Source organism: Patagioenas fasciata, chromosome 27 (assembly GCF_037038585.1).
Source record: "Patagioenas fasciata isolate bPatFas1 chromosome 27, bPatFas1.hap1, whole genome shotgun sequence".
NCBI classification, from domain to species: domain Eukaryota; kingdom Metazoa; phylum Chordata; class Aves; order Columbiformes; family Columbidae; genus Patagioenas; species Patagioenas fasciata.
The window spans coordinates 6,350,186-6,376,306 of NC_092546.1; the positions used below are offsets into that span (position 1 = coordinate 6,350,186).

The following is a 26,121-nucleotide window of genomic DNA, read 5'->3' on the forward strand; positions in this document are numbered from 1 at the left end:
TCAGCACATCCGACTCCGGGTAATGCCGTATATCCTCAGTGTGTCCATACAGACTGCTTATCTTCTGTTGAAATGGAACATCGTGTTTTACAGCCCGCTGTGAACTGGGTGGTACCAATGTCCGAAAAAGTGCGATACGATGAGATTTTCCTAAAAACAGACACAGACATGGATGGGTTTGTGAGTGGCCAAGAAGTAAAGGACATTTTTATGCATTCAGGTCTGTCTCAGAACCTCCTAGCACATATATGGTAAGAATTCCCTGGTAGCTGTATTTTTGTAACTTGCTGATCTGGGAAGTCATAGGGCTGTTGTCAGAGGGTGTAGGGGGGCAACTGGGAAAGCTGAGGCCTCCTTAGAATTCAACCTGGCGAGAGGGGTCAAGGACAACAGGAAGAGCTTTTTCCAATCCGTGGCAGATAAAACTAAGAGCAGAGGCAATGCAGGCCGCTGATGAACCAGGTGGGTGCCCTGCTGACAGGAGATAGAGAGAAGGCAGAGTTACCGATTGGACTGGATGAGCTTTCGAGGTCCCTTCCAGTCCCTGACATCCTGGGATTCTGGGAACCCAACGTTAAGAGGAAAAAACCAAACCAAAGCAAACCCACCTCTTTTACTTGTCCTGTTCCCATGCTATGATATGTGGGCTATATGGAAAAACAAGGGAAAAATAAACACTTTGTTTTTCTAGAATGGGGGTGTAGGTCAGTCCGTGAATTGTGATAGTTTTCTGAAGTTCTAGCACTCTAAAGATTTTCTCAGAGTAACACTCTCTTATTTAGTGAAACGTGGCTAATAAAATACTGCCCTGTTTATGGAAATCTTTTGCTAGAATAAGCAAACTCTGATAAGGCTGAGTCAAAAGAAAATGACGTGTATATCTGTGTTTCAGGCTTCTTGGTGGAGGAGAGAGACGCTTTCTGGGTTTCTAAGCGTGGTCTCTTTTGCAGGGCTTTGGCTGACACGAGGCAGGTGGGGAAGCTGAGCAAAGATCAGTTTGCGCTGGCCATGTATCTCATTCAGCAGAAGGTCAGTAAAGGCGTTGACCCTCCACAAGTGCTGTCCCCAGAGATGATCCCTCCCTCGGAGAGGAGCACTCCCATACAGGTGAGCCATTGATAACACTGAGCTTATGTGCTTTGAGTACCAAACTCCTCTCTTGGAAACGCAGATTTTTTAAATGAATAAGTGAAGACTGATGACGTCCGAGTTTCTGGGAACCAGTGCTTGATTCGTCCCGTGTAGCGTGACAGTCCCTGTATCCCTCGCTGCTCATTCCATTTTCCTGGAGCATCTATCCTTTGCTGAACTCTGTTTTGTTCCATTCCTTTCCTCAGTGCTGTGTTAGTGCATTTCTGAAGCTTTAATGAACCCATACTGATGTCAATGCATCCATCTTTTCTATAACTTATATAGAATTTTCCTTTACGTTTTTACTTTGCCTAACCCAGAAGCTTTTGAACCTCTCAATACAGTTCAGTTGCTGTTGCTCTGGTCCTTTTAAGGTCTTTCCTCTATCCTTTTCCTATAGACTCTGTCAGGTTACTTGACCCCTGTAGGAACCGAGATCTCAGCACTGACAGAAATGCGTCGTGTGAGTAATTGTGATGCCTGAAAGAATGCAGATTTGTTTATCTACACCACTTGTAACTTGAGTTTTGTTTCATTTCTATACCCTCTCCCGCCTCTTGGCTCTGTGTTCTGTGCCGCTTGCTTTTGGCATGATGGGAATGTCACCAATCATGAAGTTTTTCTCATCTGCTGTGGTTTAATAAACTGTGTGCTATGGTGAACGTGGACTGTTTCGCTGTTCGTGTGGAACAGTGAACTGTGTTATCCTTCGAGCAGCCTTGCCCATGGGATTTCCCCCAGCAATTGCCTGAAAAGGCCAAAGTTTGCCCTGCTGAAGTCCAGGGTTGCAATTCTGCTTGCTGTCCTGCTCCTGCCACTGCAGATCCTCAGCTCCACCATCTCATGGTCGCTGCAGCCAAGGCAGCCCCCAACCTTTACCGCTTCACCCAGCCCCTCCTTGTCAGTGAGGATGAGGCCCAGCAGGGCACCTCTCCTGGTCGGCTCCTCCACCCTTTGCATCACAAAGTTCTCGTCAAGGCCCTGGAGGAGCCGAGCAGTCCTTCCAGAAACATCAGGGGAGGCTGGGGGTACCCTCTGCACCTCCCCTGATCTACACCTGAATGGCTGGAGAAATGACCCGCCCTGCAGGAAATTGGGTGCAATTAGCATTAATTAGTGGCAGGCCTCAAGAAGACCAGTATTACCGTCTGACTTACGACATTCCCTGGAAGCTTTGCAATTGACTGTAGCAGAGCTGGAGTTTTAGTTCAGTCATTTTACTTCTGCCGTTGCCTGCAGTCTGTTGGTTGAGCTCGTGCATGTCCTTTGGCCGCTGTGTGTTCTGTCTCTCCCATCTGTTAACTGTGGGCACAGAGGAGACTCTTGGTGGAATCGTGTGGCACGCTCAGTGGTTGCTGCATCAGAATCTGGAGCTCCATGCGTCCCGCAGAATTTTGCAGATGCGTATGATAGGATTGTGTCCCACCTCTGTCCTCAGCCCTTGCACAGGAAGGTTTTCTGTTACAACTCGGTGTTTTAATAGACTGTTTCGTTCTTAACAGGATAGTTCAAGTTCCGTTGGATCAGGAGAATTTACAGGGGTGAAGGAACTGGATGATATTAGTCAAGAAATTGCACAGCTGCAGAGGTAATGGTTGTGGACTGTTAGATCATTCATATGTATCCACATTTACTCCTTTAAAGAATACATCAGACTGGGGGCTGGCGTTTTTGCTTGTGTGGTGTTTCCAGAATAGTGTTTAATTGATTTTTGTGTGCGCTCATCTGTGTGTTGTATTAGTTAACTAATCATGAGCACCTTTCTTTGCCTTGCAGAGAAAAATACTCGCTAGAGCAGGACATTAGGGAAAAGGAAGAATCAATCAGACAGAAAACCAATGAAGTTCAGGTGAAAACTCTTGATTATCATTATTAGTTTTCATTTTAACCTAAAATAATACACAGGCAATTAAGCGTTCTTTCTTCTGTCTTTCCTTGTGTTGCTTTTGGGCGTCATGTGGGATTTTCCTCTTTTATTTTCCCGTTCTGCATGGGAAATGTTTCCTTCTGATGCTGGTTAATATCAATAGGAGATAAGTGAACAGTTTGAAATGTCCTTTTTGTGCATGCCTGACGAGCACTGTAAGGTTCACCAAGGCCAAGTGCCGGGTCCTGCACTTGGGTCACAACAACCCCAGGCAGTGCTGTAGGGTCAGGGAAGAGCGACCGGAAAGTGCCTGGCAGAGAGGGATCTGGGGTGTTGATGGACACGCACATGCAGGAGATGAGAACCCGCGTGGCATAGAGAGTCTTGTGGATTTTCTGGCCTGTTTGCCTGTGGTTGGTTGTTCCTGTAAGACAACAGCTCAATGTAAGCTCCAAACTCTGGAATTTTCCTCAGGAACTGCAAAACGATTTAGACAGGGAGACCAGTAACCTGCAAGAGTTAGAGGCTCAGAAACAAGACGCCCAGGACCGCCTGGACGAGATGGACCAGCAGAAAGCCAAGCTGAAGGACATGCTGAGCGACGTCCGGCAGAAGTGCCAGGAAGAAACACAGGTGGTGAGTGTACGTTCACCTGGACCTGCTCCAGAGCCTGTGGCTTTTGCTGAAGGAAATTCTATTTATTTAACAGATAGGCTTGCTTTGTTGATTAATTTTTCCCATAAATAGCAATTTCTACACAAATACAGAGGTCCGAGAAAGGATTTTTGCCAACATAAATACCTTTCCAAATGGTCATAAATGGGGGTTGAACCAGACGTTCTCCAGTGGGCCCTTTCTACATAAATTGTGATTGTTCAGTGAGTATGTGAAACACTTATTCCCACCATGGGGAGGTTGTGAAGCGTTATTCCTGGCCCGTGAGACGGTCCGGGCGTCGTGCGCGTTTCCATCACTGTGGATCTCAGCAGTATTCCGAGGTGAAAGTGGTGTTTTGCCAGTATAGCTGGTGTGTCTCCATGTGGACACTTGGTGGACGAGGTCATGGAATGAAGTGGACAAGCAGAGTCCTACGCTACTGTGTGATTTTAACGCTTACCAGAGTTAAAATTCAGCTTTATGATACTTGATAAATGTTTGAATTCAAAAGGAGCCAAGTTCTGAACACTACAGGGTAACCGTCTGCAAAACACCTTTTAATGATCTTTGTAATTAGTGTGGTATTTCTGTCGTTTAAAATATCAATATTTCTTGGTTTTATTGAGTGTCCTATGTGCTTTTATCAAGGATTTTGTGTAACATACTAAGATGCACGCAGTTCTTCACATTAGGTTGTTGTTATCTTCCTTGGCAGTTTATAGGTTACTTTACAACTTGATTTGTTATAAATTCCTGATTTATTAATTTACATTTACTTCAAATTTCACTCTGATTTTTGGTGACATTTTGTTTCAGATTTCATCACTAAAAATGCAGATTCAGTCTCAGGAATCGGATCTGAAATCACAGGAGGATGACCTGAACCGAGCCAAAGCAGAGCTGAACCGCCTGCAGCAGGAGGAGACGCAGCTGGAGCAGAGCATCCAGGCTGGGAAGGTGCAGCTCGAAACAATCATCAAGTCTTTAAAATCAACACAGGAAGAGATAAACCAGGTATTCACTGTAGCTTATACGGCTTCTGGTTTGCTTCTTGAACATGAACTGGAAAGGTTATTTTCCAGAAGAGAGAAAAGATGCTGGTTCGTGAAATCAGCCTTTTTGAGTGGTGCTGAGCAGGTGAATTCCCAGTTTGAGTCAGGAAAAGCTCAGCTCCAGTGGGGGAATGCGCCCGCGGTTAAGGAGAGCGACAGCGTTATTGAACACCTAACACACTAAAGCGTTTCTCGTTGCCCAGGCAAGAAGTAAACTCTCTCAGCTTCAGGAGAGTCACCAAGAGGTCAATAAGAGTATAGAAGAATATAACGAAGCTCTCAACGGGATTCACGGTGGTAGCTTGACGAATTTAGCGGACATAAGCGAAGGCCTTGGGCAGACGGAAAGAAACAGCTACGGAGCTATGGTAAAAAAAAATACTGTTTAACAGTATTGTTGTTTGTACAATAATGAGGTTTGTGATTTGCACTGTGGTTAAGATGTTCAGGATCTCCTGTGCAGGAGCAGGATAGCAAGCAGACGTGATCTACCTTGACTTGAGTCCCTCCCAGCCCCCGACATTCCGTGGTTCTGTGTCTAGGTGGCTCTTGGTATGGTCACACATACGGTGATCGCTGCAAGGCCACCATCTGGGTAAAAACAAAATGCACCAAAGAAGAAAAGCGTAGATTAAAAGCAACAATAGATTCAGAAACATGATCTTAAAATGCCTTAGTGGTTAGTTTCTCCGCTTAGATGTCTTACACAAACATGATGTTAGATTTCCAGGGGAAGCTTCCAGATGTTTCTCTTATTTGCAAAACCCAAGAATCACTTACTGGAAGATAACTCCAGTACACGGTCATAGTGAATTTTCTAAACCAGTTTGTCCCTTTCCTGTTTCTTAATTCTTCCTTCCTCTTCTTCCTCTCCCCGCCTCCCCCCGTGCTGTTCTGAGAAGTATTGATTAAGACTTCTTCGTTTGCATCTTGTGAAGGGATGAAAGCAATCCCTGTCTCTGGTGCTGGCGGCTGTGTAAGTGTGTAGGTACTGGGTGTTTCTAGGTGGAGCCCTGTCATGCAGGTGCTCTGTGCACGCGGCTGCAGTGACAGGACTGCTCTCATCGACATCTTTGGGAACTGAATATATTAATGTGAGAAACAGTTTAACCTTCTCTGTATATGCTTCTGATGTTCTGTGTAGTCTCAGGCTACATATCTTTCTACGGCGTAATTACTTCTGTTTAGAAGCCACTTGCTCCGAAAGTTCTTTAGGAGGTAACTTTTAAACTCATGGAACAGGAATGAAGATACCGTAGAGCTTCTGCTAAATGGGTAACTGAGCATTTGAATCGTAAGTTGCTGTAATGTTTCTCCTCTCAATTTTTAGGATGATCCATTTAAGAATAAAGCTTTGATGTTTACCAATAACACCCAAGAGCTGCACACGGACCCCTTCCAGTCAGAAGATCCTTTCAAATCGGATCCGTTTAAGGGAGCAGACCCGTTCAAAGGCAGTAAGTGACCAGTGGCTCACCTCACGCCTGGGCCGCCACTTGTCCAGTAAATGATGTTTTCTCAAACTTTCATCATCTTGCTAAATAGTGGATAAACCAAATGATTTTTCTATTCTGCATAGGTGACCCATTCCAGCATGACCCTTTTGCAGAACAGCCACCTGCTCCAGCAGGTAATAGCCCTCTCCATGGCAGGACAGATGGGATATAAACTGTTTGTAGCCAAACGCAAAGGTTTCCAGGTTTTCCATGGCTTCAGGTTTTTGTTTTGCATGTGGGAACGTGACAGGTTGTGCATTCAGGATCAATACGTTAATAACATGCATGTGACTCTTTATTAAGTCCATAACCTTAATATCAACACGTACTTGTCCAAACGTAGAACCCTGTTTAGAGACGTATCTGGAAGTGTATCGGATTGACCAAATCGTCGTGTGTTTTTATAAGAAAAATGACATCCCCGAGTATGAGGCCAAATAGCGAATGGTTCACTGTGGACACACGAGAGGCAACATTCTGTTTACCTTTGAACACTCCTTCTAGATCCATTTGGAGGAGATCCGTTTAAGGAAAGTGACCCATTTCGTAGTTCTGCCCCTGAGGATTTCTTCAAGAAACAGGTGAAGAGTGACCCGTTCACCTCAGATCCATTCACAAAGCCCCCTGCTTTACCCTCCAAGGTCAGTAACTTTTAAATGGATTTCTGTACTATTGCCAAGCTTATTGTCTGAAAGCTAAAAGGAAATACCACTAAATACTTTTCTCCTACCTGATGAAATATCATTAATTTTATTCTTAACATTTCAGTATTGATTGTTAAGGCAATCAGCAGTCTGTTCTTTCCAGTTCTGTGATAGTGATGTCAAAGCGAGCGATTTTAATGTGAATTAAGAAACAAGTGCACAGCAGGACAATAATTCTGTATATCTGTTCTTATCTAGCCCGACCCTTTTGAAAGCAGTGATCCCTTTACGTCTTCCAGCGTCTCTTCTAAAGGCCCAGGTAAGAAGAAAACATTTTCTCATATCCCAGAGTGTCAGGGGTTGAAGGGCCCTGGAAAGCTCATCCAGTGCAATCCCCCATGGAGCAGGAACACCCAGCTGAGGTTCCACAGGAAGGGGTCCAGGCGGGTTTGAATGTCTGCAGAGAAGGAGACTCCACAGCCTCCCTGGGCAGCCTGGGCCAGGCTCTGTCACCCTTACCCCCAACAAGTTTCTTCTCATATTTAAGTGGAACCTCCTGTGTTCCAGTTTGCACCCATTGCCCCTTGTCCTGTCACTGGTTGTCACCCAGAAGAGCCTGGCTCCATCCTCCTGACACTGCCCTTTTCTATATCTGTAAACATGAATGAGTCCCCCCTCAGTCTCCTCCAATATTCTCTCATGTTGTTTTATGGAATTCGTTTTTAACATCTCATGCCAGGTCGAAAACAAGTGTTGTTTAACCACCCGCGTAGCTTTGTATTTCGTTGGCACCAAGCATTCCTCATAATTCTTCAGTAGTATTTTAAATAGCTTTTTTTCCCCTGTATGTGTTCCAGATCCGTTTGGAACTCTGGACCCGTTTGGAAGCGGCGCTTTCAGTAGCGGTGAAGGATTCGCAGACTTCAGTCAGATGTCGAAGGTAAAGGTCCCAAGGGAAGCACCTGCCCTTTTAAAGAATCCTCTGTGCAGGTCCGTTAAGGGTGTGCTGTGATCACAGCTTTTTAGCTGACAACCCACTTCTGTTAATTTTTTTCCGATCAAGTTACTTAGCAAAGCATTTTCCATTCCTGATGTGGCAGAGTCTTACCAATATTTTCGTAGATTCAGCAGGGATAAATCAGCTTTTCAGAAGAACTTTCAAATACCAGAGGCACAAGAGAAACAACTTCTGGTTTTTCCTTATAAGAAAAGGTGGTTGTTCCAGATATTAATATATTTTAGTGTTCAACGTTCCTGTAAGTTCTGAAGTCTGATACTTCATCTGTGTCCTGACTTGTTCTTCAACATCCTGAGGTGGGGTTTGGGATTTACAGTTGGCATCAAGTGCCCGAATTTTACACGTAGTTCGACGGTAATGCTTGAAAATCGTAGAGTAAATGTTGACTAGAACATAGATCATCGTATCACTGTGACTAATTAACCTTTGATTTTTCTCGAGTTGTTCTTACTGTTTTCGCTGGGTTTAGCTCTCCCCTAGGTGGCGACAGTCTTTACAGTATCGATGGGTTTGGCTTGTTGAGAAGTTTTAGCAATGGTCTGGGCAAAATTCCTCTTTCTTCATTACAGCTTGATAAATTTCCCTGCGTGGCAGAATTTTTCGTGCCTTATTTCACAGAATCCCAGAGTGTCAGGGGTTGGAGGGCCCTGGAAAGCTCATCCAGTGCAATCCCCCATGGAGCAGGAACACCCAGCTGAGGTTCCACAGGAAGGGGTCCAGGCGGGTTTGAATGTCTGCAGAGGAGACTCCACAACCCCCCTGGGCAGCCTGGGCCAGGCTCTGACACCCTCACTGGGAACAAGTTTCTTCTCAAATTTAAGTGGAACCTTTGTGTTCCAGTTTGAACCCACTGCCCAGTAGAGGGGCAGGAGAACCTCTCTGACCTACTGACCACCCCCTTCTAACCCACCCCAGGTACCATTGGCTTCCTGGCCACAAGGGCCCAGTGCTGGCTCATGCTCACCCTGCTGTCCCCAGGACCCCCAGCTCCCTTTCCCCTCCGTTGCTCTCTAACAGCTCATTCCCCAACACTGGCCCAGGCTGCCCAGGGGGGTTGTGGAGTCTCCTTCTCTGCAGACATTCAAACCTGCCTGGACCCCTTCCTGTGGAACCTCAGCTGGGTGTTCCTGCTCCATGGGGGGATTGCACTGGATGAGCTTTCCAGGGCCCTTCAGCCCCTGACACTCTGGGATCCTGTGGCTCTGTTTATCAGAGCGAAGCCCAGACTGTACTCTGACCATTCATTGCTAAACAGTAAAAAACCAGAAAAACAGTGTTTTACTTCCTTTTCTTTTTCTCATCAGCTTTTTGCTGGGACTCAAAGTTCTCAAAGTGTTTAAGTGATTCAGAGCGTACGTACTTCTGAATGTTCATGAAATGCTGGCACCTCTGTCAGTGGGTGTTGGTGTCTTGCACACCGACATATTGCTGTGAATCTCCCCTTGTTTTTTGAAGTCAGCGCTCTTACTTGTGTGAGCTTGTAGCCTTCATGAGACAGGAGACGGTCCACAATGTGCTGACGTTCTTATTCTTTTCCCTTTTCTCGTGTAGTCAGTAGCTCCAGACCCCTTCGCCTCCTCCTTTGGAGGGATGGGCTTCTCCGATGACCCTTTCAAAAGCAAATCCGACACCCCAGCGTTACCGCCGAAGAAAAATGTCCCTCCGCGCCCCAAGCCACCCAGCGGTAAGGAGGTTTTCTTTGTTTTAATAACCAGTCCCCCGATTTTCTGTATGTTATTTGACATAAGGACAAACTGACAGTCTGCTATCCCGTTATCTTGTGTTTGAACCATGGAGGGAGATGAGATTATCAGCAAATGGCAGAACTTGTCAATAAACCAGACCGGACTGTTCAGACTGGAAATGGGGTGACTGGGGGTGGCACAGCAGATCTGTGAAAGCGTTTGTGGCAGGGAAATGGGGAAAAGCATTCTTTCTTTTCCAAGTAGGCAACAAAAGTGATGAGTACTTGACACCTTCAAAGTAACCACAGGGGTTTGTGTTTTACAATATTCTGAATATAGGAGTATTGGGTTTTTTAACCAGAGAATATGGTGAATGCAAAAAAGGCTTTTCCTGCTTTGGGTCTATTACTTGTGGAAATACTTAGAGGTGTATAATGTCCCAAATTGAAAATAAGGTCTCTTTGAATAGAGGCTCAACTTGTTCGCCCTCCCTAGAGTAGATTTTCAGACTGTTCAGATACCAGTGAAACTGTTTTAAGAACCGAAGCCCCATAGAGCTGTCTGTTTCAAGTCTTGTTGTGTAGTTCAGTTAAAACGAGCAACAAACATCTAGTTGGCTCAAAAATAATCCAAAAAGCTGGATTCTGCTTATGAACAGGCACATCGCTGTGTACAAATATGTGGGTCAGCATCTCGTATTCTGGTGTATGCACTGACAGTGCTAGGGAGCACAGTACGAAGAAGGCAGATCCACTCTCAGTATCTCCACGTGTAAATATGTGGCTTGGCTGTGTTTGTGGTGCTGCGTTTGGAGCGGAGCGTGCGCCCTGCGCCCATCCTGTTTACAGCAGCTGCTGTAGATCTGGCTGCTTGTGCACACCAGTCCTGCTAGAACCTGCTCCTTGGGTAACCCGAGGCGTTCGCTCTGTTCCCGGGGTGTCCTGGAAATGTCCTTAACCATCCCACAGACTGATCCAGGGTTTGGAAAACACCGGTTAGTACAGTAGGCTGATGAGCAGGGCATCGCAGCAGCATTAGCTTGTTCTTATTGCTATGATTTTATTGTTTAAGAGGTCACGATGCACAGTGAGGCCCTGGAATGGGGTGATGAGGTTTTGTCCGGGTGAGTATTGATGAACGTTTGCCAGGAGCGCCCCAGGGTTGGGGAAAGGTTTGTGAAACGCTCTGTTCTGTGCTCGCTCTGTGCAAATCTGGTCTGCTCTGGGGGTACCGAGAGCCTTCAGCAGTCCAGAAACCCCGTCGTATGGAGTGTGGACAGATAGCAGCTAATAGGACACCAACAGGAGCAGAGATAGAAAAGCTGAAGGTACTTATTTGCAATCGTGAATGATGTTCTTCATCTTAATTTGGTTTTCATGGAGAGTGGTCACCTTTTCCTTTATAAGAAATGTCTACATAAAATAATTTAGTGTTTAAGGGGCCTATATAAAGTTGAATGAGTCAAACAAATACTAAATGCACCTGCATTATCTCTTTCATGTGGTTTCTTTCTGTTTCTTGTCCAAAACGTGATTATTCCTGGCAAATCAAGTGCAACAGTAGCACAGGTGGGAAACACATGCCCTGGGATTGACTCACCTACATGGTTTGTATGCTTTTTGTTTGTGTATCTTCCCTCTTCTGCACACAGCGAGGAATTTTGGAGATCGTTCAGCTTTAATACTTTGTTTTGAAGTCAGACGTGTGCACTCAGCCTTTAATCAGGCTTCTCAAAACCCGTTTCAGCGTGCACCTTCCCCTCTTCTTGGGAGACGCGGTGTTTGTGAGGTTCCGCTGCTCTGCCAAAAGCAAATGTTGTTATGATAAAATAGACTGAGGAGGAAACAAAGCAGGGTTTTTTAAAGCAAATGGGCCTCATGTGCTTGTGCAGTTATACCCCTCCCTTCCTTCCACAACTGAGACGCTCTTCGGTGGTTACTTAAAGCATGAGAAATTATATAGTAATAGCCTGTGATTCTAGCAAGAGATACAGGCGAGCAAGTGTGTGTCAGAAATGGGAACGTTGCTCAGAAAACAAACAACAGACAAGAAACTTCCGCTGTTTCTTACCTTTCTATTGGTCTGTTTAATTAAAAAACAAGTAGGTGATAAAGATCTTGCTGAAAGATGGATAAATCTCGTTCTTGCCAGCCGAATCTGCAGTTTACTTCTCTGTGCCCGGTTCATACTTGTTTTAGTAAAACTGTTCTTTCTGTTGAGGGGGGATTTTCGGTATTGGGAAGCACTTGTGTGGTTTGCCTGCATTTTGTTAGCAGGTGCAATGAAGATCTGATCTAGAACTTTCCAAGTAGTTGTTGATGGGGAAACTAGCAAAATCCAGCAGGAATCCTTCCTGATTCGGTACTTTTCTGCATGTAAAGTTTTTTAGGAGTTGGGTGACATCCAAACACTGTCTCAGCAATCCAGTGAGGTGTTGTGGGGTGTCCTGGACCCACGTGTGTGGTTGTTGCTGACTGTAAGGACGGGCGAACACGGTGTGACGTGGATCAGACACCCAGAGATCTGCATCCTCCCCTTCGCAAAACCTACGGTTAAGAGAGGGAATGACAGTCATGGCTTTATTTCCTTACAGCTGAATCTCAGGCTTACGTTGTTCTGTTCTTCAGAAATCGTTTTCCTTCGTTCTCGCTCCCTTTTGAACCAGAGTCTTCCAAGATGAGCTGTGAGCAGGTGCAAGGTCTGCTCTACATGGCTGCAAAGCTCAAGGAGGAGATCGAGGCCCTGAGGACCATCAGGGAGTGTGCAAAGGAAACCGGCTGGTGGAGTCACTCCCTGGCACCGCTCAGAGAGGCTCCGGGGGACACCCCCCAAAAGGTGACGAACCCCTTGCCCTGTCGGGCAGAGGGAGAAGCCCTGAGACAGCCCCTGCCTGTCGCTGTCGGGCAGAGGTCGGGGACAGAAAAGATGACGAGGGTTGGAAGCGACTTCCAGTTCGGGGCGTGGGCAACCCCCCTCCCTACCTGCTTTGCTTCCCCAGGTGCCACCTGCAATAGGTTTGAGGCCCTGGGTCTTGAAGAGGAGGGAGCTGAGGATGTGGTGCAAGGCCCAGCTACGAGGTCACACAGAAAGAGGCAGTTGACCCCAGGCGTCAAGACCGGCTCAGATATGAAAGAAAGGAGGGTAATTGTGGTAGGGAATTCCCTTCAGAGCGGGACGGAGGGCCCTGCGGAGCGGGCCCTCATCGTGGGGAAGGCTGCGGTCTGCCTGGAGCTGGAGCAGGGGCTGAGACGGCTGCGTTTTTAGATTGATAAGTACGTTTTGTTTTGTCAGAGGGCATTACCTGCCGCGTTCAGCGCTGCTGGACTTCTGCTTGCTTTATAGCGTTTGGGTTTTCAAGAACTGTTGTGTAATTAAGAATAAAAAGAGTCTGAAATAGCCGATACACTGAAACCTGTCAGTTAAATGGGTTTTGTAGGTTCTCACAGCTGAACAATTCTGTTTTCTACTATGAGCTGCAGATTGAAATCAGCCCGAGTTCACCGCTAACTAGTTTCTAGGTAAAAGTTGTTGATTACAAAAAGAGAGAAACAGATTTTTTTATCTTTCTCTTTATTTTTTTTAAAGTGCAGGAAGTCGCTGTGTGGGTGTCAGTGATTGGGTTATAAGTAAATTCAATGCTCTGGTGCTTTGATCGTGGGACCTGCTGCTCTGCCCCACCCTCACCACTTCCTTTGAGCGCAGCCCCAGCCACTCCACATTGCGGTTACAGCAGCGCCGTTAACCAGAGATATTAGCGGAGGAACCTTCACCACTAACCAGCCCATAACCTTCAACCTCTGCGAAATATTTATTGCTCGCTTATAGTGGTTTTGACCTTTTTAACCTTGGAAGAGCATTAAAGCCATGAAAACGCAGGGAGAAAAAAACACTTTCCAATTTCAGTGTGCTTGCTTCTTGCAGTGGTTATTGAACACACCCAATGATTGGTTTTACTCTAGCTGTGTAAGTGCTGTAATTGATATTAAATATATTGTATATTAGTGACTAGTGGAGGTGGTGGGTGTTGTATTAGCAGTGAACTTCAGTGCTAATGTACTTGGAAAAGTTCAGTATAGACCGGTCAGCCTCACCTCCATCCCCGGGAAACTGATGGAACGGCTTCTCCTTGGTGCCGTCTCAAGGCACATCAGGGATAAGAGGGGCATTAGGGGCAGTCAGTGTGGCTTCACCGAGGGGAAGTGGTGCTTGACCAACCCCATTGACTGTTATGAGGACATCACAAGATGGATGGATGACGGCAGAGCGGTGGACGTGATCTCCCTTGACTTGAGTGAGGCATTGGACACCATCTGCACAGCATCCTCACAGCTGAACCCAGGGAGTGCGGTCCGGATGAGCGGGAATATTGTGTCCAGTTGTGGCCCCTCAGTTCCAGAAGGACAGGGAACTGCTGGAGAGAGTCCAGCGCAGCCACCAAGATGCTGAAGGGAGTGGAGCATCTCCCGTGTGAGGAAAGGCTGAGGGAGCTGGGGCTCTGGGTGGCAGGGCCTGGCCCAGGCTGCCCAGGGGGGTTGTGGAGTCTCCTTCTCTGCAGACATTCAAACCCGCCTGGACCCCTTCCTGTGGAACCTCAGCTGGGTGTTCCTGCTCCATGGGGGATTGCACTGGATGAGCTTTCCAGGGCCCTCCAACCCCTGACACTCTGGGATTCTGGGATTCTTTTGCATACGAATACGTAAACAGCAGAAAAATATCATGGAACGTGGAATTCAAAGGACTGCGTGTTGAATTCGTCCCATCAGTTGATTTGTGTAGCTGCTATTTGAAATACAGGCATTAAAATAAGTGATAGTGGGAAGTTGTTCTTCCAGACCGCACTCAGTGAGTTTGTCAAAGAACTTTGACTTTGTTTTCTGATACAGTTGTTCTTTGTAGCTCTGGCGTATGATGGCAACTCAATTTATACGTGGCCATTTCAGAGGCCGGTGGTTAACGGCTCTGCCTTTGGGTTACGGATATCGATTCCGTTCTCACGTTGTGGTTTTTCTATGTCAGAGTACTGGGAAAAGTCTTGAGAAGACAGAACAGGGGAGCAGCAGGCAGCACTTGAATTGAGGTGTGATTCTCATCGGTGCAAGGTGCCCGGAGACCTCAGGACAAGCACAAAGCTTTGCACAGCATTTGATGTGAGGGACTAGGAATTGGTGCTAAACAACAGTAATGATGCTACTGATGATAAGTGTAACCAGCCTTGCTGTTAGGGCTCAGTGTTTTTACCAAACCACAAGCTGCAAAGCTGCTCGATGTGTTTTCTGTCCCACCAGTGTGATCAGAAGAGGCCTCTGCTGACTGGGGCAAAATCTGACTGATCGAGTCCTATTTTTTTCATCTTGCCAGTTGGCAGATGAAGAGAAACGATAGGTAAACCCGCGATGGCTCAAAAATGAAAAGGGGTCAGGGCTTTCAGATATCTGAAGATTTATCAAGATCGTCAGGATGTTAATATTTTGTAGAATTAGTCTGCAGACTCCTTTTAGCTGTGGTGCACGCTGCAACCCGTCGTCTGCAGAATCAGAATTCCACAGCGTGGGGTGAGGATCCTTTGCTTTCTGTGTGGTTGCAGAAGATCAACACCCCTAGAGGAGCTAAAATGCAAGAAAAGTTAACAGCCGACCCCCAGAGCAGCGTTTTATTCTGTTCTGGACCTCGGAGGTCAGTGTAAGGCAGGTTTGCCCCCTTCGGTGTGTGCTGGAAATGCCCCGCGGGCAGTTTGCCTGGAGAGCTCTGGTGAGTGGATCCCGGGTGGGAGTGCACGCACGTTCCAGGCTTACCCGGACCAGGGTTGTCTACAGAAGCTTTGCAGCCCCAATAACTCTTGGGGGTGTCTTCTGCACCCCCTGAGCCATTTCAGATGCATTTTAGCTGGTCCTGTGCAGAACCGGCTGCTCAGCACCAGAGGGGCCGTGCTTGCCCAGCCCTGTTCTGCTGCTGCCTTCCTTTGTATTTGGTGCTTCCTCCTCCGTCATGTCACCGATAAATATAGGTTTTTCATGTGTGCCACTTCTCTAAATGTAAGGCTGGTTTGGCTCTCTTACTATTTTAGACTTATTTTTCATCAGTGCAAGAACACTTGGTTTACGCTGCCCTTGGACTGGCAGTTGTCAGTGAGGAAGGAAGAGCAAAGCTCTCTGCTGCTTTTTGACTTGGACACATAAATGGTTTTAGTCCCGTTTGTGTCTTCAGTGTCTCCACTAGACTAAAACTGGGATTTCACAGTGTTTTCAGCGTCGTGCTTAAAAACACACAAACCAAAGCCTCAGGGCTTTGTTGCTGCATTGACTGACGTCAGTTCTTGAGAGAAGATGATGTCTTATGAACACTTTGTGTTTAAATGCACCGTGGGTTTGTGGCCGTTCTTTTTGACCTGCGCCCTGTGCCATGGCCCCAGTGCACGAATCTGCACAGAAACTTGCTCTGTGTATTTAGGAAGAAGAAAGAAGCCACGTTAGGTATAATAGATGTGATCAGGAACAGAAGAAAGAATTGTATTAAGCAACGAGGAAAAAAATACCTCTTGCGTTTATTTATATGGGCATATTGGAGTGGTGGGCATATTGGAGTGGTGGGCATCGGTCGTCTGGTGGCCAGGGGAGGAGAGGAGGGGGCGCTGTGCTGGTTGCTCATTGCAGGAGTCACGAGTGGGGTGGTTGGGGGCACCGCGCACCCGTTTCCTTCGCGCTTTTCGAGCACCGCGGTCGTTCCCCAGCACCACGCTGCCTGTTTGCCTTTAGGTTTTGCCCTCATCTGCAGCAGGGAGTGAAGAGTTCAACCTCAAAATGTGTGACTTGACAGGAAAACTCTTCTGTTTCCTTTCTCGTGCCTCCAGAAGAGCTGAGTTGGACACAGTGTTGAGTGGGACAGTGACGTTGGACACGGCGTCCGTGTTGAGTGTGACAGTGACTCATAGGTGGAGCACCTGCCGGGCCACAAACTCAACATTCCCTTCGCGCTTTGATTGTGGTGTTGCTGTTGTGAAGAGATTTCAGTACTGATTGCTGAAAAGAGGCTGTTCAGAACCTGTTTGGGAACAGGTCGTTAGGCTGAGCGCTAACGATTTCTCGCCTCGCGAGCAGTTTGTGTTTTCAGATGTTTCCCTTCAGCTGAGGTTTGCGGAGTTACGGGCGGACTCAAGGTGCAGATTCTGCAAATATTGAGCAAAAACAGTTTCAAGGGGGGTTTGCATAGGAAAATTCTCCCTGTTACTAAAAATATCTGTTTTTATTTCATGCAAAGAGTATCATCACCCAGCAGTCGAGTTGGAAGTGCAGTGCAGAAACAGCCCTGTTGGAGACAAATGCCTCTGAATATTCTGTAGAAAATCAGTTTTAATATGACCTTGAAGCAACTTTAAAAACTGGTGGTAATGTCTTTTTAAGTTCCCAACGTTCACAGTTTCTGAAAGTTCTGTTCTGCGTCAGTGGAGGCGCTGGGTGGTTGAACAGGGTGGTGGAAGACACGCTGAGTAACTGAGGGAGGACGCGCAGACTGGGTGAAGTGCCAGGAGAGATGTGCTGCAGGATCTGGTGTTGTGCACCCTGCCCGGGGGCTTCTAGAGCAGAGCTTCCTCCGCCATAGAGAGGATGTTAGAGGTGGGAACCCGGGGGTTATACGTTCATTATAATCACAGGTATGGACTCACACTATCACTACTCATCCTATATAGCACGACTGACTTCTTAAAGCATATTTTTCACTTCAGAAAGTTTTCCTGGACAGGAGCACTCGTGTAGGGAAAGTTGGGTGGCAGAGCCTGGCCCAGGCTGCCCAGGGAGGTTGTGGAGTCTCCTTCTCTGCAGACATTCAAACCCGCCTGGACCCCTTCCTGTGGAACCTCAGCTGGGTGTTCCTGCTCCGGGGGGATTGCACTGGATGAGCTTTCCAGGGCCCTCCAACCCCTGACACTCTGGGATTCTGCGATATTTCTCTAAACACAAAGTTAGGACCGTTGTTGGAACAGAGAATGGAGAGAGAACTGTGAGTGTTTCACTTCATTGTTTCGTTGTCAATATCTTGTAATTCGGTGAGAGAGGTTCTGTAATCGCATCCTACCGGTGAGGCTCTATTTGCTGTCAGCTAGAGATGTGGCCCTTGCAGTTTGCTGTGGGTATGAAACGAGATAAACCCTTTGCATGGGTGGAGTTCATGCCGAGTTAACAGCATTTGCTGTGGTAAACCAGTTTGCTCGGCGTCCCTTTTAGCTGCAGTGAGTCCTGGTGTGGTTTGGGTGCACCGCTCGGGTAACTGCTGAAACTGCTGCGGTTTCAGAGCAGGACCTGCTGTGCTTTTTTCTGAGCTTTTTTTCCCCTGAAACCTATTAGCAGAACTATCGAACAGCGAGGGTTACAAGTGTTGCCTGCGCTTGGCCCTGCCCTGCCCCAGGCCCACTGCAGCGTCACCTGCAGATGGAACATTTTCCACTGAATTTACAGTCTCAGTTGCTACTAACGCATATATTTTGCAATATTACTACGTTAGCCATGTCCTGCAGTTCAATTGGTGACTTTTTCATGCGGTTTGGGTATTTTTGCTTTACGTTACAGAAATACTGTACCCACCTCCTAACGTAGTGAACATGGGAATACAGAAACCTCTGTGTACCTCAGCACGTGCTGAACTGTGCTGGGAGAGCCCCGCTTGGTGCGAGCGTGAGGATGCCAGAGATCCTTCTGGTGGTGTTATGAGTAGTTTGTGGCTAATAAATGAGCACATTTGAACCTCTAACTGAACCAAACAAGCTTCTGCTTGGCCTCAGAACCGCCTTGGAGTGCGGCAGGATGGAACAAACCAGCAGCAACGCACGCAGGGCAGGGAAGGGGGCTCGGGAGACTGAGTGTGTTCAGCATGGGCACGGCCCTTAAAATCGCTCTGCAAAACATCAGCCTCATTTTAGAAGGGTTTCCCTCTTTCGGCTTTTCTTCAAAATAGCCCATTTAAACCCTCTTTTCTTCTTTAACCTACAAAAACCTGAAGAACGTGGCGAACTTAACCTTGAAATGTCTCCGACCCTGGAAAATGAAATATAGTCATACTTGTCAACGTTTCTGACTGGGTTGTCTTTATATTGGGTTTTACCATTTGAAGTCTGGATGCTATTAACACTGCAGTATGTGTAACTGAGGTAGTCAGTCCGTGTGCCTAAGGCCGTTGGCGATGCTGATGAGAAGTGAGAACCGCTGTAGTTGAATTTTCAGCCAGCCCAGAGGAGCGGGTGGTGCTGAAGTGCGCCAGCAGTTTCCTGTCGAGGGGTTTGTGTTGTCCATGGCAAGTAACGTCACCTTCTCTCTTTCCCTGCCCTTCCAGGTAAAAGCACTCCCGTAGGCCACCTGGGCCCTGCAGACTTCCCCAAGCCCCACGACCCGTTCCAGCCGTTCGGGGCCGACGGCAGCGACCCGTTCCAGAGTAAAAAGGGCTTTGGGGACCCGTTTAGTGGAAAAGATCCGTTTGCTCCCTCCTCTTCGAGTAAAACTGCTAAAGACTCTTCCTTGGGGTTTGCAGACTTCAGCTCTGTAAGTTAAGTTCATTGTCTCTGAGCAAACCACTTTCTGCTCTGCTTGCAGCACCCTTGGGTTTTCCTTTTCACCGCAAACCTGCTGTTCGCTGCCTTCTGTCTCTCAGTAACTCCACGCTGTCCTCGTTGGTTTTGTATTAATATTGCTGTAATAAAAAGGCGTTGTTTCAATAAAAACCAAGGAGTTTCATACCGAATTTTAAAGGGTTTACTTGCATTTTAAGTTATTTTAGTGCAGTGTGCCTTGACTCCCAAGTTCTTTGTAGCGGAATCTGTGTATTGTTTTTGTTGCATGGAGGTGATTTTGTAAAGCGATTTTTGGGAGCCGATGATGTAAAGATTCATAAAAAATTGTTAAAAACATTTCTCTAGCGATTTCACCATATCCTGAGAAGCAAATCCTTGAAGGGAAGGATCCATGGAGTATTTGTAACGGTTTGTGAAACAGTTCTGGTGACGTTGTCGCGATGTTTGCTGTGCGGTGGGACGTGCTCAGATACGTCCAGGGGACAGAGATTGAGAATTTAGCTGTTGGATTTTGTTCCAAGTTCTGATATTGTAGAAGAGCCCTTGTTAGACCAAGAACACAAATCTGTTCTGTAGAACCGACCTAGAATGGTCCATACTGCCCTCCAAGGGAGAGCATCAGGCAGTCTGAAAGCAAAGCCAAGTGCCCGGTCATTAAACACTGTCCAGGTTTCCGAAGGCCTGGCTTTGCTTCTAGTCCTGGCAGGTGCATTGTTGGACTGGCAGTGACTGGAAATGTAGCACCAGTGTGGTTCCTATTGCTTCTGCGAGCAGGTAGGAATCTGTGCATCCCCACCTCCTCCCTCCTCGCACGTGGTTTTGTTCTCACGTCGCCACGCAGGAAAGTGGCCGATTTAACCCCCGATTTCGCGCTGATGGACACAAATCCGTGTTCAGCAAGCGGAGATCTTGAAGCCGAATCCTTCAGGTTGCCTATTTGACATGGTTTTGTCCCCTAGTTGTTAGTGAACAGCGAGGGTGTGTCGCTGTCCTGTGTGATGTCGGTGGCCGAGCCATGCGTGGGTGCCTTTAGCTGCCCCCGTGCTTCAGTTTACCCGGTTGAGCTCTCGTCCTGCGCGCTCCGCCGCAGCCGGCGCTGCCCCGCTGGATCTGCAGTTACGCTCTGTGATTGTACACACAATGGTGACTTTCCTAATAAAAACAAGACGCAAAACTCGCTTTATCTGGAATTTCTTGACCAACCTCCAGTTTCTCCCTTGCCTGAAGGACGAATGATGCACGGGATGGGTATTGCCAGCTCTTGTCGTCTTTCTCGTAGCCTGGATTGCTTCAGCTTTTAATCGATTTTGTGAATTACTTTCCACGACTGTAAGGACGAAAAATAAGTGTTAAGTAAATTGACCGAAAGGAGCCTGATCCCTGTTGTTCTCAGTTTTCGGGTGTTTGATTTATGGAACCATTTCTAATCAGGCACATCCTCATTTCTTTCCAATCAATCATTTGCCTATTTTTCCCTTTTTTTGTCCTCACTCGCTACTTTAACCACAAAAATATAACTTGTGTACCATTAACCAGTCAATTGGAACACTTGCCATAAGATGTCAATAGACTTATCATAAGATGTCCAGTGTAAGCTGGGGAATGAGCTGTTAGAGAGCAGTGTAGGGGAAAGGGAGCTGGGGTCCTGGGGACAGCAGGGTGAGCATGAGCCAGCACTGGGCCCTTGTGGCCAGGAAGCCAATGGTACCTGGGGTGGGTTAGAAGGGGGTGGTCAGTAGGTCAGAGAGGTTCTCCTGCCCCTCTGCTCTGCCCTGGGGAGACCACCCCTGGAATATTGTGTCCAGTTGTGGCCCATCAGCTCCAGAAGGACAGGGAACTGCTGGAGAGAGTCCAGCGCAGCCACCAAGATGCTGGAGGGAGTGGAGCATCTCCCGTGTGAGGAAAGGCTGAGGGAGCTGGGGCTCTGGAGCTGGAGAAGAGGAGACTGAGGGGGGACTCATTCCTGGGGATCAATATGGAAAGGGGCAGTGTCAGGAGGATGGAGCCAGGCTCTTCTGGGTGACAACCAGTGACAGGACAAGGGGCAATGGGTGCAAACTGGAACACAGGAGGTTCCACTTGAATATGAGAAGAAACTTGTTGGGGGTGAGGGTGGCAGAGCCTGGCCCAGGCTGCCCAGGGGGGTTGTGGAGTCTCCTTCTCTGCAGACATTCAAACCCGCCTGGACCCCTTCCTGTGGAACCTCAGCTGGGTGTTCCTGCTCCATGTTGGGGGGGATTGCACTGGATGAGCTTTCCAGGGCCCTTCAACCCCTGATGCTCTGGGATGCTGTGAGATCACATCTGAGTTTGAAATTGTTATGATTTCAATCAAATATTTAAATATTTTGGGCAACAAGTTCAAATGAGCCAACTTTCACAGACTTCATTGGCAAATACTGGAATGAATTGTGGACTGGTTTTGCTGCAGAGCGCTGAGGTGGTGTGGGGAGCTCAAACAGGCTTAGGAGCTCAATGTCAGAACGTGTTCTGTTTCCGTAGTGTTTTTTTCTGAAGTAGATTGGGTCGTTTTGCACTGGAACGAGCTCTCAGTGTTTTATGAACAGGGACAGAAGCGCTTTCTGTAATTTTTGCTTTGCTGATGAAAGTTCCACAGACGCGCGGGCTCCAGAGCCAGCGTTAACCCCTCCGCGGGAGACCCGGCGAGGGAGCCCTGCGCCGGGACCGCACAGGAGCCACTGACTCTTGGTGCATTTACCAAGTGTTTACTCCTGTTAGAAATGACCGTAGGTTGCTCTGCTCCCAAACTGCGGCCTCGCTGCCTTTCACTTGTGGAGCTCTCGTTTGGCTCCATTACCACACAGCGGAGATGGGGCCGTGCAGCCCCCACGGGCCAGTTCCTGGTGGGAGGAGGAAGAGATGAGGACGTGAGTTAAAGGATGAAGTGAGGAGATCAGTGCGTGCATTTTTACCTTCATCCAGAGCTACCCTGGGGCAGCGTGGTGTGCTTGATCCGTGTGTTTAGTTGGCCCGATTCATTGTATGTATCACATAAGCTCTGGCTCTTTGTCAGTGTGCTGATGGGTTTTCCGTTTCCGTTTGCAGTTTGGCAACGAGGAGCAGCAGCTGGCGTGGGCCAAGCGCGAGAGCGAGCGAGCGGAGCAGGAGCGGCTGGCGCGGCTGCGGAGGCAGGAGCAGGAGGACCTGGAGCTGGCCATCGCGCTCAGCAAGGCCGACATGCCCAGCTCCTAAAGAGCTGCGCGGCGCCGCCCGCCGTGGAGCCCTGAACGTGGCTCCGGCAAAATACTGAACTCGTGGGGTATGTCGTGAAAATCATCGGAGTCACCTTCAGCTCTGAGCAAGACTGGTTACGTCCAACCGCGCTCAGCACGCGGGAAACGCCGTCTGAGCTGTACTGTCACGTTCTAGAGAAAAGTTACTGCTTGTAAGAAATCGAGCATATGATGCGAAGATACTGGAGGCAAGGGTTCTCCATCTGGAAGACAACGTTGCACATAGTCAACCGCGACTTGGAATCTGGCATTTTAGTACCTGAGTTCCAGTGGGGTTTTTGAGGCTGCAGTATGAATTTCAAAGAAAATGTCATAAAAGGAAAATATTTATAGAATTAGCTTTCACTTGTTACATTTATTCAATAATTCGTGGTAGGCTGATCAGTATGGCAGCTGCATCATCTGTGTCAAAGTCTCCAGCATAAATTCAGTATTAGATGGTCCCTTTTATGCGGGAGATGTGGCTTTTACAAGAGAATCTGGCCGTTGATATGTCATGAATACAGCCATAGCCATGTGTATGAAACGTTACAGGTTTGAAACCTCTGTGAATGACCGGTTGAACTGCATGTGGTGGCGTAGAAGAGGGAGCTAATTCAGTTGTAGTAAATGGGTAAATAATTTGGCAATGAAATCAGTAGGTAAAATCTTGCTTGATCTTACAAGCAAATGCAGCTGCAGGATTGCGGTACAAGCTCGAGTGCTCTTTTGTGTCAAACCAAGCGATGGAAGCCGTAACAAGATTGAGCCACATTCACCCCTACAGCTCATTGACCCTCTTTGGCTCCAGCTCCAGACTCAGCGCGTTACTGGTGTCACCCACCCAGCGTGGCAGTCGTTACCTCTGGTTCTTGAATTCCACCCATCTTCTAGCACAGGGTTACAGATCAGATATAATGAGCTGAAATAAGGCCAAGCTGCGACTGATTTTATTTGCCAAATGGGTGTTCTTGCGTGAGTTCCAGAAGTACCGGTAGACCGGAGTGACTGTAAAATACAACCTGCAGGATTAAGTCCAGTTAGGAACAGATTTTATATCCACCTGTAGAACTCCGTACTTCCACCTGGTAAGGATGGCGCAGAGTGTGGTTTACATGTCATATATAAGTCCTTATGATAAGTCTGTGAATTATTTACTTACTAAAAATGCCTTTTTCTGATTACAGGAATTCTAAAACTTCAGTTGTCTTTGCCTTGAACTTTTATGTCTAAATAGAACAGGCATCTAGCACAAAGTTTTTAAAACATCCTTAATGTAAATCTGCTTTCCTAACCTTGGTTCCGTAGGGGTACAGAGCTTAACAGTCTGGTTTGACTGGTGCAGCCCTTATAGCATTTGCTCCGTTTGTTTTGAAAATGTGGCATTCCTTCCTCATCTCTAATGCATTTCTACTCTGCTTTTATTTTGCATAGTACAAAGTTAGTGCCTGTTCATGAAAGACAACAACCTGTCCCCATCCTGGGGTGATCCCAGCATCCCAGAGTGTCAGGGGTTGGAGGGCCCTGGAAAGCTCATCCAGTGCAATCCCCCATGGAGCAGGAACACCCAGCTGAGGTTCCACAGGAAGGGGTCCAGGCGGGTTTGAATGTCTGCAGAGAAGGAGACTCCACAACCTCCCTGGGCAGCCTGGGCCAGGCTCTGCCACCCTCACCGGGAACAAGTTTCTTCTCATATTTAAGTGGAACCTCTTGTGTTCCAGTTTGCACCCATTACAGAACCTGATTGGAAATCCTTTCTTCTTTTTCTCTTAAATACGTTAGATTAAATGATCAAACACTAAAACGTCAATGAATTCTCGTTTCTGTTGGTGCACAGGACTTGGAGGCTCTGGAGTCTGCCTGCAGGTATCACGAGGCAAAACTTTTGCTATGAAAGCGCAATTTCCAAAACTTGCTGCAGGCTTCTCAGTGAAGTTAAACCAGTGGCACCATGTGTAAGATTCTCCTTCTGCTTTTCCTTTGGGCTGAGTCTCCGTGGCGTCTCTTAAGCTCTGCGAACACCCCGTTCGCGTGCGGTGCCATTTTAGGGAGCAAAGCCGCTTTTCTGGGCTGCTGCTCCGGTGCCGTCTCCGGTGGGACGGGGCGGATGAGCTGAACGGCTTCATGTGCTGAGTTATGTGCCAGAACAGCACTTCCCGCTGCTTTGTGGGTGCTCCGGAGCACGGTGCTCCATCACCCTGCTGGGGCGATGGGGCGGTGGGTGTGAGATGTCCATCAGAAATGTGAGTTAATCCAGCATTCCATATAGTGTTAGAGCTAATTGCTCATTTTCCAGTTTCCTTATTGACTCGTACTTCATATTCGCTTGGACAGTAACAAAGGATGGAGCAAATGGGGGAGGACAGAAGGTGTCCTCTCTGCACAGTGCATTAGCTTTGCTAAGCTTAGTTTTACTGAAGCAGCCTGGATTCACAACTTTAGGCGCTGCAGCAGAAGCAGGCGCCGCTGGGTTTCTCCCCGCCGTGTTTCAGACCGTTGTCCGTGTCCGAAGGCGGAGGCGGGCGCTCTCCCCTTTGCCTGCAGCTCAGTGTTTGTATAAACCCGCACTTGTTCTTCTAACACCAAACTCTATCGCGAGGCGTTGATCGGCTTCTTCCTCCAGAGCGATGACATTAAAGCACAAATGGGCCTCTCGCTGTTTGGGCGGAGAAAATATGTACAGTGCGCGATATATAAAATGTGAGTATACACAATGCATATACAGTGTACATTGAGATCCATATTATCTGTGTCTATGTGTATGTATATATATATAGTGTATTGTATAATGTAATAATTGTGTATATACTACATACGCCCACATACTATGTCTAGTATATAATTACTTGTGCTGTACATAAATGTGTATATACAGTGAATATGTAGAATATGCACATATATTCTATATGTTAGAGCTCATGTGTATGTATGTACTCTCTAAGCAGAGGTGGGTAGGGGAATGGCGTTTTTGCGGAGGTGCAGGTCGATCTTGGCTCTTGGGATTCCAAGGTTCTGGTGAGAGAAGGAGAGGAGAGCGGTGACAGGGCCCTGCAGGGAGCCAGCGCCGGAGCGGCCGCTGCCCTCGCCTGCCTGGTCCCACCTTCTCTTGGTTTTAAAGTGGCTTTTGGAAGGGAGGCTCCGTTGCTGATCTCCCTGCACGTGGCACTCGTGTCACCTTCACCTTCTTTTCTCTAGGCTGAGGCGATGATTTTTCTCCTACATTTGCTTGCAGTTTAACTTCTCTTTAAAACTGATTTTCAAGAAGCGATTCCCATGCGCACGCACCCGAACAGCCGCACGCTAGGGCGGAAAACATGGTTTTCTTGCTTCATTCCAGCTCTATAGGTTGTGCAGAGTTGTCATCTGGATTGCAGCTCTGGTTTTCCTCCCTTTCCACCTCCACTTGGCTTTGGCAGGAATGAGTGGCCGTTGCATTCTTGGCTTCGGGGAAGGAACGGGGCTGATCCTGCTCTGACTGGGATGGGTTATGAGGCCCCGGTGCGTTGAGCAATCGCTGAGGAGGTTTTTACAGCCGCACACGTGTGTTGTGCCGCGTGTTGTCACTGCCGGTGACTCACGGGCAGCCCTGAATTGCACACAGCAGTTAAACCAGGAGAGACGGGCAATCACTCGCATGGAACCCACGCAGGGAAACAGGTATTGAATGACCCGCATTATCCTTTATGGACCCGTACGTCCCCGTTTGCCTCCAGTGCTTTCCCCGAGTCACATTGTGAACCACCCCAGTCGTTCTGCAATAAAGCAGATCTCATAAAGCGCGGC

General features: G+C 47.6%; 1 protein-coding gene across 9 annotated transcripts in view; it reads left to right on the forward strand.

Annotated features, from left to right (window-relative positions):
• The window catches only part of EPS15L1 (epidermal growth factor receptor pathway substrate 15 like 1), a 34,668-nt gene extending 9,416 nt beyond the window's left edge, over window positions 1–25,252 (forward strand). For 3 of the 9 annotated variants that reach the window (XM_071799767.1, XM_071799769.1, XM_071799775.1), the window contains 16 exons: window positions 94–251; window positions 951–1,107; window positions 1,532–1,594; window positions 2,634–2,719; window positions 2,908–2,980; window positions 3,473–3,640; window positions 4,472–4,669; window positions 4,911–5,075; window positions 6,038–6,164; window positions 6,287–6,337; window positions 6,708–6,844; window positions 7,106–7,166; window positions 7,705–7,787; window positions 9,417–9,549; window positions 18,872–19,077; window positions 22,172–25,252. In XM_071799767.1, the coding sequence (XP_071655868.1) occupies window positions 94–251; window positions 951–1,107; window positions 1,532–1,594; window positions 2,634–2,719; window positions 2,908–2,980; window positions 3,473–3,640; window positions 4,472–4,669; window positions 4,911–5,075; window positions 6,038–6,164; window positions 6,287–6,337; window positions 6,708–6,844; window positions 7,106–7,166; window positions 7,705–7,787; window positions 9,417–9,549; window positions 18,872–19,077; window positions 22,172–22,318 (2,013 nt within the window). In that variant the 3' untranslated portion in view covers window positions 22,319–25,252. The remainder of the gene's footprint in view (window positions 1–93; window positions 252–950; window positions 1,108–1,531; window positions 1,595–2,633; window positions 2,720–2,907; window positions 2,981–3,472; window positions 3,641–4,471; window positions 4,670–4,910; window positions 5,076–6,037; window positions 6,165–6,286; window positions 6,338–6,707; window positions 6,845–7,105; window positions 7,167–7,704; window positions 7,788–9,416; window positions 9,550–18,871; window positions 19,078–22,171) is intronic. The other 6 variants (XM_071799768.1, XM_071799774.1, XM_071799770.1 and 3 more) reach the window with 6 other exon arrangements.
• The last annotated feature ends 869 nt before the right edge of the window (window positions 25,253–26,121 follow it).